Genomic DNA, 13714 nt, shown 5'->3' with positions numbered 1-13714 from the left:
AATACAATTTAAAAAACCATCATGTAAAAACAAATGTTGGGAGTGGGTGGGGTAGGGAAAGTGGGAGAAAAACATGAGAGGGGGTATGAGAAGAAGTAATGTACTCACTACCTGAGAAATGTAACTGTAACCCCTCTATACTTTACACCAACATTGAAATACAATTAAAAAAAAGAAATGCAGTAACTAACCCCTCTCTACATTACCTGGACAATAAAAAAAGAAATGTACTCATTACCTTAATTATATCTGTACCCATGTATTTCACTTTACAATAAATATAAACAAAATCTACAGTAAGATATTAGCAGCAGGTCTGGGAGTTTGGCCTAGGAGTAGAGTGCTTGCCTAGCATGCACAAAGCTCTGGGTCAATTCCTTGGTACCACATACACAGAAAAAGCCAGAAGTGGTGCTGTGGCTCAAGTGGCAGGGTGCTAGCCTTGAGCAAAATGTGTTCAAGTTGCCACGTGTGGTAGTTCATGCCTGTAATTCTAGTCACTCAGGAGGCTGAGATCTGAGGATCACAATTCAAAACCAGCCAGGGCACTAAAGTCCAAGAGACTCTTATCTCCAATTAACCACCTGAAAAGAAAAGCAGAAGTGGTGTTGTGGCTCAAGGGGTAGGGCAGTAGCCTTGAGGTGAAGAACTCAGGAACAATGCCCAGGTCCAGGAGAAGGGTGATAGATGAGTTGAACCCCTCAGGCTCAGAGTTCAAGACCCATGACCAAAAGAAAAAAAAGCATTCTGGTATGTTTTTGTCTAATAATGAAAGGAAAAAAGAGAAGAAATAGGTATAGGGGATATTTCCCCTTTTCTAAGGGGTAGTCTTGACCAATGGAAATGACTACAACCAAAAAAATGATCCCACAAAGTCTGATTTCTTGACTTCCTGCCACCCTTACAGGACTCAAGACAGAAGACAGATCAATGTTTTTTTTTTTGTTTTTTTTTTTGTTTTTTTTTTTTTTTGTTTTTTTTTTTGCCAGTCCTGGGCTTGAACTCAGGGTCTGAGCATTGTCCTTGGACTTTCTCAAGGCTGGAGCTCTACCACTTGAGCCTCAGCACCACTTCTGGCTTTTTTGTTTTTTCTATGTATGTGGTACCGAGGAATCGAACCCAGGTCTTCGTGCATGCTAGGAAAGCACTTTAACCACTAGGCCAAACTCCCGGCCCCCAGATCAATGCTTTTTTTACAAGCTCTCCATTCTCCTGTATCTAAGATAGAGTGGTCATTAAAGCAGATGCTTACTAAGAGAACTGGGAAGCTTACTCAAATACATGATTTAGAATACTGAAAGGCACAGGGAATGGTGAGCATGTGATAGAATATACAAGTGAATTCTTCCCTAAAAACAGAACAGTAGTTATAAAAAACACTTAATGCACTAGCCACAATTTATGGTCTCTTATATCCATTTCGATACCAACAATGTGTGCCACAGCATCTCTGCTTTCCTTTGTACAAAGGCTTACATTGTCATTTTGAATCACTACCATGCTCTAAATATGCCAGTGTATGAAGCTTTAATTTTCTCATTGTGAGTGATATAGGGAACATTAACTGTTCAAAACAAAGAACTTTACACTAGAGGAAGGTTATGCAACTATGTATTCCTATTAAGAGTTACAACTACACTCTATATCCTATGTGCTATTTAAACAGTAACTGACAGGAGAGTGAGTAGTTCACGCATTTTAGATTATCATCTCCTAAAGTCATCGCTTCCTTTTATCAGTGTATGAAGATAATTGGGAATTTCCCCTAGGATGAAACTCAAGATCATCATGTATGAAAGAGGATAAGTAAAGATATTTGACGTGCTGGCCCTATATTCTAGGGTGAAGATTCTAGCTGTGAAGCCAGATGACTAACATGCACAAGAGATGGAGAAAGCCATGGAAAACCAGCCATCTCCTCATCCCCACAGGAGAAAGGAGTTCTCCCATGATCCTTAAGATGCCCTGAGTGCTCTATGTTCTAAAATGCATCTCAGAATTTTTCAAGATGGGAACACTGGGCTTATTTAACATCTACCTTCATCCTCTTCCCAGTGACCTTCAAAAAGGAGTTTATACAGATGTGGCTGCCCACATTGCATTTGTAGTGCCACAGGCATCAGATAGAAATGATCAATTATTATCCTCCCCACCACCCAGTCTCTTGCCCCAAAGAACTGACAGACTTTCAAGCCTGATTTGTATGACTTGTTTTATGACTTGTTTCACTGTTGAAGTGATATTTTTGGCTCTTGGTAAGTACAGGAAGTCTTCCTCTATTTCTTCTTTTGTGCTGGTCTTGGGTTGGAACTCAGAGCCTGGGCACTGTCCTTGGGCTTTCTCAAGGCTAGTGCCCTACCACTTGAACCACAACATCATTTCTGGCTTTTTCTGTGTATGTGATACTGAGGAATAAAATCAGGACTTGATGCATGTTACGCAAGTACTCTACCACTAGGCACTCCATCCAGCCCATCCCAGAACTTTTTTTGTTCCAGGCTAGTACTCTACCATTTGAGTCATGGCTCTACTTCCACTTCTGGCTTTTTTGGTAGTTAGTTGGTGATAAGAGTCTACAGACTTTCCTGCCTAGACTGACTTTAAACCCTGATCCTCAGATATCAGCCTTCTGAGTAGCTAAGATTACAGGAGTGAACCACTGATGCCCCACTAAGGAAGTCTCATGCAAAAATTTTATAGTGGCTTCTATCATCATCTGAAGGGAACAGTTTTCTTATAAAATCAATAATTATCAAGTAAAGATATGTTAAGAATGGAATGCTAGAAAAACTAATTTCCCAAAGCATTCATAGCTCCTATCAAAAGCTACACCTATTAATACCATTCAAGACATGTTAGAAGCCATAAAGTAATGTGTAGTAATAAGCTTCTGTATACCTAGCTTAAGAAACAGATTAACTATACAGTGAATGTGACTCCCCTCACATATAATCCTTTTCTTTCTACCTTAACTCCTCCAAAGTAGCCATTATTGAAAAGTCAACAGCCATTATTATAAAGTAGGCCTATTTTATTCAAGCAGGAATCACATAATTACATAATTTTGAGCAGGGAGTAGAAATTGAGTGTAAGCTTTAAAACTTTCCTAGGTACATCTGAATGAATAGCTATGAAGTGAAGGGGCATAGTATTTGCTGTCCTATGTCTCAGTTCAGATTTGGAATTGAAACACATTTAAGTTGAAGGCCTAGAATACAGTCTCTTCATGGTTAAATGTAAGTGCTGATAACAAATACTGACCAATTTGCCACTGAAACAGAAAGGCAGTTAAGTGATCTTTATCAATAGATTGTATAAGAATAAGAATTACAGAATATATCAGCATTAAGGCACAATCATTTAAAACTTCATTCTATCACCAACAGAAAGTATCTTGAGACTTAAATTTCCTTTGAGGTTCATCATATTTCTGGGTAGCAGATGCTTTCTCAAAAACAGATTTTACTTTTAAAAATATCAAATATAATTAACACCTCCTATATAAAATGAAATCTTTGTTTCCAGATGCATTTCAAGGTGTTGAAATTTATCTATGCAGCTTTGTATGGCAAAGGGTTTCCACTAATGTGCAGCAACAGCTAACTTTGTGTGACCTGTGTGAAGAATTAAGAATGAAAAACCATTTAAAGTTAACTGTTTTTGTAGGCTACTTACTGAATTAGTAACTTTTTGAGAAAGGTCTTTGACTTGCCCACACTGGTACTGGGCTTGAAATCATGGCCTTGAGTTTGCTCAGCTTGCTTATTCAGATGTTATACTACTTGAGCCATGTTTCTAGCCTGGGTTTTACTGGTTATTTTTGGAGATGGAGTCTCACAAACATTTCTGCTCAGACTATATTTGAACTGTAGTCCTCTAGATCTCAAGAGTTCTTTGTAGCTAGTATTATAGGTCTGCCACCAATATCTGGGTTGAGATCTGTCTTTTGAAGCATTATGGATCAACATGTCATAAAAAATAGGCTAAAGTCTGAAACTCCCATTATTTAATATAGGAAAAAAAGAAAAAATGTTGGGCAGTTAACCCTAGACATTTTGTCAGATTTTGATGACTTGCTGATTTATTTTAAAACAATAAAAGTACAAAACTAGGATTATATTTATATATTTTGAATGTACTCTCCAAAAATATTTAATTTTCCTCCACCAGTGGGTAAAGAAACATATGGATAGTTGTGCATATGGAATCTTTGTCTATCATAATATTTTCAGGATAAAAAAGCACAGGAAAATGAAGCATTGTTTCTTGGCTACAAGATCTGTATTATCTTAGAATATGTCATCTGTGATACATCTCGTTAGAGGGCATAAAGTACAACCTTACCCAAGAGAAGTATCTATGAACTTCTTATTCATATTTATATGTCTTCAGTTGGCTCAGAAATGAGGCACCTCTGCCAGATTGTAAGAGGCTAGTGATGTGGTAACCCGTCACATACTATGGATGTCATACTGGATGTGGGGAGGAATGTGTTCAAAGACTAAGTGTGTTGTTTCTGCTTTTTCCTGTCTTGAAATCTGAGGCCTCATAGACTGAATGACTTTCACTGGTCTGCAAGGCTGCCTCTCTGTCCTGAAGGTTATGCTTTGCTCCCTAAGTGTCACCTATTTCTTGCTTTTGCTTTTACTTCACATTACATTGACTCTACTGGACTTTAGTGCTATTGCCTGGTCTGTCTCAGTTGCTTGGTAGAATACTCGATCTTCTGGAAGTCAGAAAGCCAGGATTGCCCCTTATCTGGTCATTTCTCCCTGGTGGGTCCTCACTGTGCAATGCAGAAAAGGTATTTATTTCAAAAGCCAGGGAAGTTACAATTTACCTGTCAGTAAACAGAAGATGGTTTATCAACAGACTTTACCTTAATGACTACAAATGTTTACCTCCTGCTTTCCCAGAATGCAAAGAAAATCTTGGAAATGTCATAATATCTTACAAACATTTGCAAAACAGATCCACATTCATCCAGAAAAGAAACAATTGTATTCGTTGTCTCTGACAAGGAAAATGTTCAGTGAGAAATATACAGATAGATGCACATACTTCTATGTAAATGAATATGCTAATTAAACACTGCAGTGGGCACTTTATTAAAAATTTATTTTACAATCTAGCCACTTAAAACATGTTTATATCAACAAATACAGTAGCTTAACTATCAGAATCATGAGTGATGCATCTTTCAAAGATTATATTTGTTGCCGGATGCAAATATTTTTGAAGAATATTTTAATCAACATTGCTGGTTTTGTAAAAAATGTTTTGATTTCTCTATTTTGACTCTTGGAAAAATTAAAACAAGTATCTCTGTGTTCATTTTATGGGTGAGAGGGCTCCACTGACTGTATCTGCCATGTTTGTTGGAATTACAGCTGTTTATCTTGCAACTTTCTTTAAGATTAATTAAATACAAATGTAACTCCGTGAATCATGGGAATACCTGCCAGATTTCTTATTAATACCTTCACTTAAAAACTTCTTTGCCAGAGAGTCATTAATTTGCTAAAGGAAAAATGCTCAAGCAACCCTTTGCTCACATTTTTGAGGTGGCTGCCCAATTAGTTGGGGGCACATGTGGAGCCTTCATTCAGGCCCTGTGGCCCTCTGAGGACACAAGAAGACGCCGATGATAACCTGGCAGCCCAGGTAGAAACCCAGCCAAGTGTGAGCGTTTGAAGCTGCAGTTTGGCTGCCATCGTGTCGGCAAAAAGAAAGAATTCAGGCACCATGTCATCCAGTACAAAGGATAAAAACGGATTCAACCGGAAATTCAATGTGGCACCACATATGGGATACATGAGTGCGGTTATACAACAGGCCACATATTTTTTTTTGAACAGTCTCCTACATGTGATGCCGAGGACATGTGTAACCATCATAACGTCTCTAGGAATCTGTATTTAATTTGAGTTGGGGTGGTGGCAGGGATTGGAGATCTGAAGCCGCCACAGGTTTGTGGCAGATGGCTCTGTGTCAGCTATGACAAGCAGCCAGGCTCAGCTTCCTCTGCAGATTTTCTTTTCTCTCTGATCAGGTAAATATGGGCACACTCTGGAAAGTTCTTCGGATTCTGCCTTAGGCTGCAAGTTTGTGACTTAGCCCCATCTGTCACAAATCTTCCCTAGGTTCTCTTGTAAGCAGAGACCTGAATTTGCCATGTAGGGCTGCCCAAGAAAACGGAGTCATTTCACCCTGTAATAAGGGGAAAGGAGGGAAGAGAAAGCAATGAAGAAGCATGAACCAGTGAAACATGAGAGAAGGCTGAAAATTCATACTGCAAATTTGCATCACTTATATTTCAAAAAGTCACCAACTAAGTGGTTCTTGAGTTCCATCACCTCAGGAAATCGCAGTTTCTGATTGGTTTAAAGTGTCCCTATTAACTATAGGAAAAAGCTACTATCATTTTTCACAAATGAATACATTCTTCTGTGTGTGTGCGTTTCCTAGTTTATGTTATGGATGGTTGCTATTAAACGTTTGTCTTCCAACTTTTAAGTTCTATAAACATGAGCTACACAATATTTTGAAAATATGCCTTTTCTAATGTGAATTTTACTTTTAAGCAGTGAAGACATATGATAAATGCCATTTCTATTACATGGAATTTAGAAAGTGCATTTACAAATGGGTTTATATTCATTAGTTCATTAGCACTACTTCAGGGGGGCAAATGCTGTTATTATTGAAAAAAAAATTCTTCTAGATTTGTAGATGAATCATAGAGAGGCCAAGAAACTACCTTAGAGCTACACTGAAGAGAAGAGAAAAAGATAAAAACAAACTGATCTAAAATAGACCAAAGCCTACCTAATGTACTAAGAGTTTCTTTATTTCTTTTCATTTGGACAAAGTAAAACCAAAATAAATAAAAATCCAGGGAGAAGGAAGTGAAAAAGCAAGGGAATGAGAGGAGGAAAGTAGACATAGGACTGATAATTTCCCTTCAATTTTGCTGGTATAATTGAGAGACTTTAGTCCTGAAAATGTCAAAAGCACTTAAGTTTTCATTTTCAATGAGAAAGTAAGGACTTTGGAGTGTTGATACCGGTGAGCAACACTTTGTTCATAAAGTGTTAAAAGGGGACTCTAAAGCAATCCATCTCTTGAAAAAAATTTAAAGTGGCTTGGCTATGGTTCAGATAGATGTAGCCTGACATAATTAAGACAACCACAAATGGCTTTTCTGGGCATTTCATCTGAATTATAAGCTTAATAATTGTTTGGAATTAGTTTTAGGCAGAAATCTGAAAATTCTCTTATCTTCCAAATTAGAAAAAAATTATAAAGTTTTTTGCGCTGTTGCAATATCTGAAGAGGAAGACAAACTAAAAATCAAGCTGAAAAATCATTTGAAAAACATTTAAAAAACTCCAGGTCATTCTCAAAATGCAAATAAAGGATACTATTTCACTCCTTTTTGGTTCAGTTTGTAAATAAAAGTAAAGGGTAAACAGGGTTAGAACACAATCCTTCTGTTATTTCAAGTGATGTATATCTCTTAAAACTGGGTCATATGTACATATTCTAGCTCTATTTTCAACATTATTAACAGAAGACTGTTCTTTTTTAACCTTTAAAAATAATATAATAAAGGACTGTTAAAAATTAAGCGCTAAGCTCAAAGAATGGGCAAAAAATTTCAAGACTTAAAAATCACACAGTAAAAGGGTCGCAAAAAAATGACAACTTCATGATACAGACAAACTTCCTTAGGGTTAGTATGTAAGTCAATCTATGACTTCTAAAGGTGTGTTCTAGAAAAGTGTAAGTATCTAAGAGTGGACAAAGTGCAACAAATTGTTTCTATGCAATTAGATGGTCAACACATGTATCTAACAGGGAGAAGGGCATGTCTTAAAAGCTGTAAGAAAATTATAATCAGGATTTTAGGAAGTAATTTTAGATTTTTAAGATTAAGAGACATTTAACTTGTACATACATTGGATTTCTTTTAAAAGATATCTTAAGAAAATGCATGTGTATATGAGAGAAAGAAAGACAGACAGAGATAGAGACAGAGGGAGACAGAGACAGCACAGACAAGAGAGGGCACTTGAATACACACAAATTTATAGATGTTAGTACTGGAATAGTTTCAGGTGAGAAATAATGGACACAGAAATCTGTAGTGAAAGGTGTCACTTTAAGGAAAAAAGTAAATTCTGTTTCTGCTTTTCAGTAACAAGCATTCTGTTTAAAATCCTGCATGAAGTTATAGCCCCCCAAAACCCATCATATTGAAAGTATAATGCCTCACATGAGAAGAAAGCCAAGTGTTAGTAGCCTCATTCTAGTCATTAAATTTCTAAGTGTGAATCCATATGAAAAAATCTATCCTAAAGTGAACTCTATATGAAAAGGAGTTGAAATGATTTTAAAATGTAAACTTTTAACAACAAAAAAGAATAAGGTGTAAAATTGTTAAAACCTACAAATTAAAGAATTCAGCGACATTCTATACTTTTAGATCTTAGAAGCATATGGCATATAAAAGCAAACAGCACTGTCCAATGGAATAAATCTTATAAAAGCCTCATATTCTCTTTGCAGAGCACACAAGAGATCCTCTTCAATTATATTTTAAAAAAGAGAACAAAAGAGAGAAAATTTAAAAAATATTTTAAAAAAGAGGTAAAAAATTACTTTGGAGAACATAATTCTCTCGTGTGTAAGGAAAGAAAATGTTACAACACGTGTGTATTTTTACAAAATATAAGATGAAAAAAGGATCATTATTTATTGTATCTTTAGAAGTCATTATTTTTTTAAAAAATCTTTTTTCTAAAAATCAAATCAATTCTGCTTCTTCCTACAATTTTTGACTCTATGACTTGCTACATGACAGTTTTTCCTAATAACTGTATGATAAAGCTCTCAACCATTTATAATTTTGAACTAATTTCTTTGATTTTAAAGATTAAGATTTAGATACAAAATCACTAAGACCCCTGAATGAGGACATACATGAAAGCATTTACAGAATCATAATTAAAAATCTATGGCAAAATGCTTAAATTATGCATAATAATTTTTTCTAAATGCTTATGCATGAATTACTAATTTATAAAACATATAGATGGAGGATTTTGTGATAAACAACCTAAAATATATGCATGTAGCAGCATGTAATGACTCAATGAAGTAATTCTTAAAGCATAGGTAATCTTAAGTTATATGAAGAATTTTGTATATTTACATCAAACCTTTATGCAAACATACTTTCAGAATTTTCCCAGAAGTTGTTTCATCTATGTTATGGCAGCAATTATATTAAAATATTTCAACAGGACAGCTTCTTTCTTTTCTCATTAGAGACAACTTGTTGCAGTAACTTTTAAAATGGCTAAAAATTCACAGATGTAGAATAAAAAGTTAACCAGGCCTAATCTAAAGCAACACTTAAAAAACAAAACTAATAAATTTTGATGGTGGAAATACATTTGTAAATACTTCACCAAAAATTCAGTGGAAACAATGAAAGTATGAACTTTTTTAAAAAAATAGGTTCTTGTCATGTGCACAAAATACATCAATTAATAATGACTATTTCTTTAATTTTCATAATCACTCATTTTGACTATCTCATGAGAAACTATCCAGTGTGTGTTTTAGACAGACAAAACTGCTATTGCACTTTGAAAATGAGGAAACACAGGGGTAAACCTTGCAGGCCTGTATTCTCTGTGAGGCTTCGTGTGTAGATGATACAATGGGATTGACTCACGGAGTGATCCTGAAGCCTGGAAGTGTGCAGTCAGCATTTTAAACTATTATGAGCTACCTTCTGAACCATTGCCAAGTTAATAGACAATGAAAGATAATGAGCTTGAAATTGGGTGTTAAATTGCATTTTTGGTCCTCTCCCTTTTTCTTGAAGTTTAACTGTTTCCTGGAGAAACAAAGTCATGTTTTGATGTATCACTATGTAAATATGTATCTTAGGCCATGATGAAAGAGAAATAAAAGGCAGAGAACTGTACTTTATATAGAGGGTTATATAACAACATAGGAAAATTAAATTGTTAGATTATAAAACTTCTAGATTGTACCTATACTGATTTATGCAAAATGAAGATGTTACATTCAAAGAATATAAAAGGATATTATTCATGGCCTAGAGCCACCTTTGAAACTCATAAAGCAGATTTATCCCACCTCAATTACCTTGAGCTTTAGTAGGGCCTCTTTGTGTGGCTATTTCAACAATCTAACATTTTTGATTCATGTACGGGGCAGGATAACAAAGGAGGGGGCTAAATGATGATGCTATTTATATATGCTATTTTCCTATTGCTTTTGCCACTCACAGATGAGACTGACAGTCTTAACTCTAAACAAACTGAGGACTTTTATGTCATGTTATTAACCAAGACCAGAGAATATTCCTTTTGAAAGTCATCTTTATAGTAGTTCACAAAGGAAAAACCAAACTTCACTAATGTCATTCACCTGCATTTTTGAGGAGTAAAGATTTCATTATGATAGGAAGAAAGGCTTGTCCTCATTAGTATAATTGTAGAATCTCTCCTTTACTTCCTTTTAAACTAATGAGTTACATTAATCCAGGTTCATTTTTATAAGCCTCTTGGGCTAAATGTAAAGGACAGTCATCTTAGAAAACAATAAATTAAAAAAAAAACATGTACTGTGCATTAAGTGCACGTATTTCATAAGACCTAGGTTAATACAACTGGCATCCAGTTTAATTAATCCTTGTTAGTGTAACAACTAATATCCCTTCCTAGCAAGTTTCCTTTAAACATTGGGATGTTAATTAAATGTTTTTCTTAAAGATTTTTCTTTGTATTTCAATATAGTATTTATGCCATGTAAATCTCTTCTCAACTACCTTATAGAGATGTTTCCTTACAATATCTGGTCTCTTGCAGAAATTCTGGAGTCTTTTTGAAAGCTGTTCAGGTGTAGAATACAGATATTCAGCTGCAGGAAAAACAGATACATTTTTAATGAAACAAAAACCTCAAAGCACACACTCGATATTAGTCACTTTACTAATTAAAAATGCATATTGCTCTGTGCCGCCTCATGTTTTACATTATTTAAGCATGATTTTATAAGGTTACCTCAGCTCACAAGGATGTTTAATGCTAAATAAGACTGTGTAGTTGTGCTGTTTAGACATCTCCTCTGGGTGATTAAAATACATTATTCTAGTGTAACACAATGCATATGTGATATATTTAGTGATGAGGGCTTTTTCAAAGAATTGGTACTATATCAGTATGTACCCTGTAACAACAGTTGCATATTATTAACTAGTCAATTGTTTAAATAATTTGGTGTGACTTTCAGTCCTTGAGTTTTTTCTGTGTATATCATTAAAAAAAATCTGTAAGCAATTGGTGGAGCTACACTGACCTGCTTATAAAAATCTATCATTATGGGATGTGTATGCTAACAATGAAGAATGCTATTTGAAAACTTGCTTTTTTGTTATCTTAAAAGAACAGATGGTAAATATAAGCTTACTCTAATGTATTAAAACACATAAAATTTTCCTTAACACTAACATGTTGACTTGCCAAATAAACAATTGCTCCTGCCTAAGTTTATTTTCAAACTTTCTAAATTAGCATGAATCATGTATTAAATAATCACAACAAAGACTACAGTATATTAATGCAGCTACCTGGAAATATTTCAGGATACACCAAGTTTTTGGGACAAAGTGGATAACAACCACAGTACACAGCTTCCAACCTAGAGAAATTTCAGAAAGAAGATACAAATATATTAAAAAGTTATTAGCATCATAGACAGAAAGTGGTTCTATTTGTCTAAACTAAGAGTGTGAGCTCAGAATTGACTGGGACAAAAAAGAAGGGTGGCAGTACACTCCTAAAAGTCAAAGTTCCTCTTTTAAAAGATTTTATTGATCATATACAAATTTCATAGAACAGAACGAACAGCATATGTTTTGTTCACTGAATTAATCAAAGCTCAGCGCTGTATTTTTTTGTTGTTTTTAAAATACTGTTTAACACATTTTATAATCAGCAGATAAACACATGTAACAACATGATAAAGTATGGACAGCTTTTCTTAATAATGCTGCAAAGATTCAGAATGTTCACTTAAAAATGTTTAAATAAAATAGCAATTACTTAACGTTAGCATTGAAGCCATAGAAATGATCGAGGCATTTTAAAAACAGCAGAAAAAAAATTACAAGCTGTTGTGATGGGGTATTTCATTTTAAGCTCACACTTTAAAACAATTTGCTATCATGTAAAATGTAACTCTTTTTCTTTGTTCATAAAAAAACCTCAGGAAGATTACTTTAAAGAAGATTTTGATTTTTTTGGCTAAAAATTCAGCCACACTTTCTTTGCATTGTATTAAGAAAGTAAAATTGTATTTATTAGGCAAATAAATGACAAAGTTTTGCACCGTGAGATTTCTCCCCCACACAGACACCTATGGAAAGTTTATGTACATGACCATGGGAAGGGTTAAGTAGAGGAAAGATATTGTCTCTAGATGGTTGTATTAGGATCACATAATGGCTATTGATCTGACATGTAATAAACCTTAAAGATATCACTGCCATTTCTGTTGGCTAGAAATTATGCAGTGAAATACAAAACATTCTCTTATAATATGTTTATTTGATGAAAAACTTTGAATTGCATCCAAAATGTTGACCAAAGGCAGAATTTATTCTGAACTGCAAAATTATTTTTCAGCCAAAGAATTAATTTGAAGTCATGTCAATGTTTACCATTTATTTACAGTGACAAAGTACATGAAATTTAAACTGTTTTTAACTGGGTGATGTTTTCTGTATTTTATTACCCTACACAAATTAGTTTAGAGGCAAAGTATTTGCTTTGAGCTGAAAATTTGGAGAAATACTGGACTCAAAGTTTTGATTGAGAATTAAGAGACTCGCAAAGTAACAACAGTAGTAGAAAGATACAAATTATTGGTTTCAGAATCCAAATTAATAGCTAATATTTTTCCTACACATGTGGCACACATATAGAAATTTGTAACACATATATGAGCCACACTGTACTGTACTGTAAAAGATTAAGAAAACTTTTTAGCATATAAACCCGCAAAATACTTCATGAACCACAAGAAAATATGCACTTTATCCAAAGATGTTCGGTTTTTAAACACTGTGCCAACAGAAAAGCAAACACACAGGAACATTCTCTTGTAATTACATAAAATCAAAAGAATGAAGTCACAGGCATTTCAGAGAGTGCACATGTTATCTGTTTTTTAATAATGGATTTGAATTCAAGTATTCTGTTCCCCGAAAGAAAAATCACAGCCCAGCTTACATTTTGATTCATTATACACGTAGTTATCATACCATGTCCAAAAAACCTTTGCTAATTAAAATATCCCCACACTAAGATGAGAGTAGAATTATTGGATATAGGAAGAAAAAAGTGTAAATTTTGGATTTCAACTTTTAGTTGTAAATTATACATAGGTACATTTCTAATTCATCAGGAAATAACCACTATTTCATTTGGATATATTTTTTGACTTGTCAAAGTAGGAAATCTTATTATATATGTTATTTAGATCAGGACTATGATTTACAATACATGAACAAAGCTGTAATATTTAAAACAAAATTTACACATCCCATTTTTATAAGTTTCTCATATTTTGTTATTTTGAAAAAATATCATCTCATGGCAATAATACAATT

The 13714-nt window shown here is 34.4% G+C and overlaps 1 protein-coding gene across 1 annotated transcript in view; it reads right to left on the bottom strand.

Annotated features, from left to right (window-relative positions):
- Nucleotides 1–3029: 3029 nt before the first annotated feature.
- The window catches only part of Qtman (queuosine-tRNA mannosyltransferase), a 285302-nt gene continuing 274617 nt past the window's right edge, over nucleotides 3030–13714 (bottom strand). Inside the window, 3 exon segments of the mRNA XM_090342867.1 lie at nucleotides 3030–6210; nucleotides 10871–10962; nucleotides 11672–11742. Of these exon segments, the coding sequence (XP_090198993.1) occupies nucleotides 6127–6210; nucleotides 10871–10962; nucleotides 11672–11742 (247 nt within the window). The 3' untranslated portion in view covers nucleotides 3030–6126.

The sequence above is a fragment of the Megascapheus bottae genome, chromosome 12, assembly GCF_031878675.1.
Source record: "Megascapheus bottae isolate mThoBot1 chromosome 12, mThoBot2.hap1, whole genome shotgun sequence".
NCBI lineage: Eukaryota > Metazoa > Chordata > Mammalia > Rodentia > Geomyidae > Megascapheus > Megascapheus bottae.
Note: the sequence above shows the minus strand (reverse complement) of the source record. Positions and strands in the feature narration are given on the sequence as shown.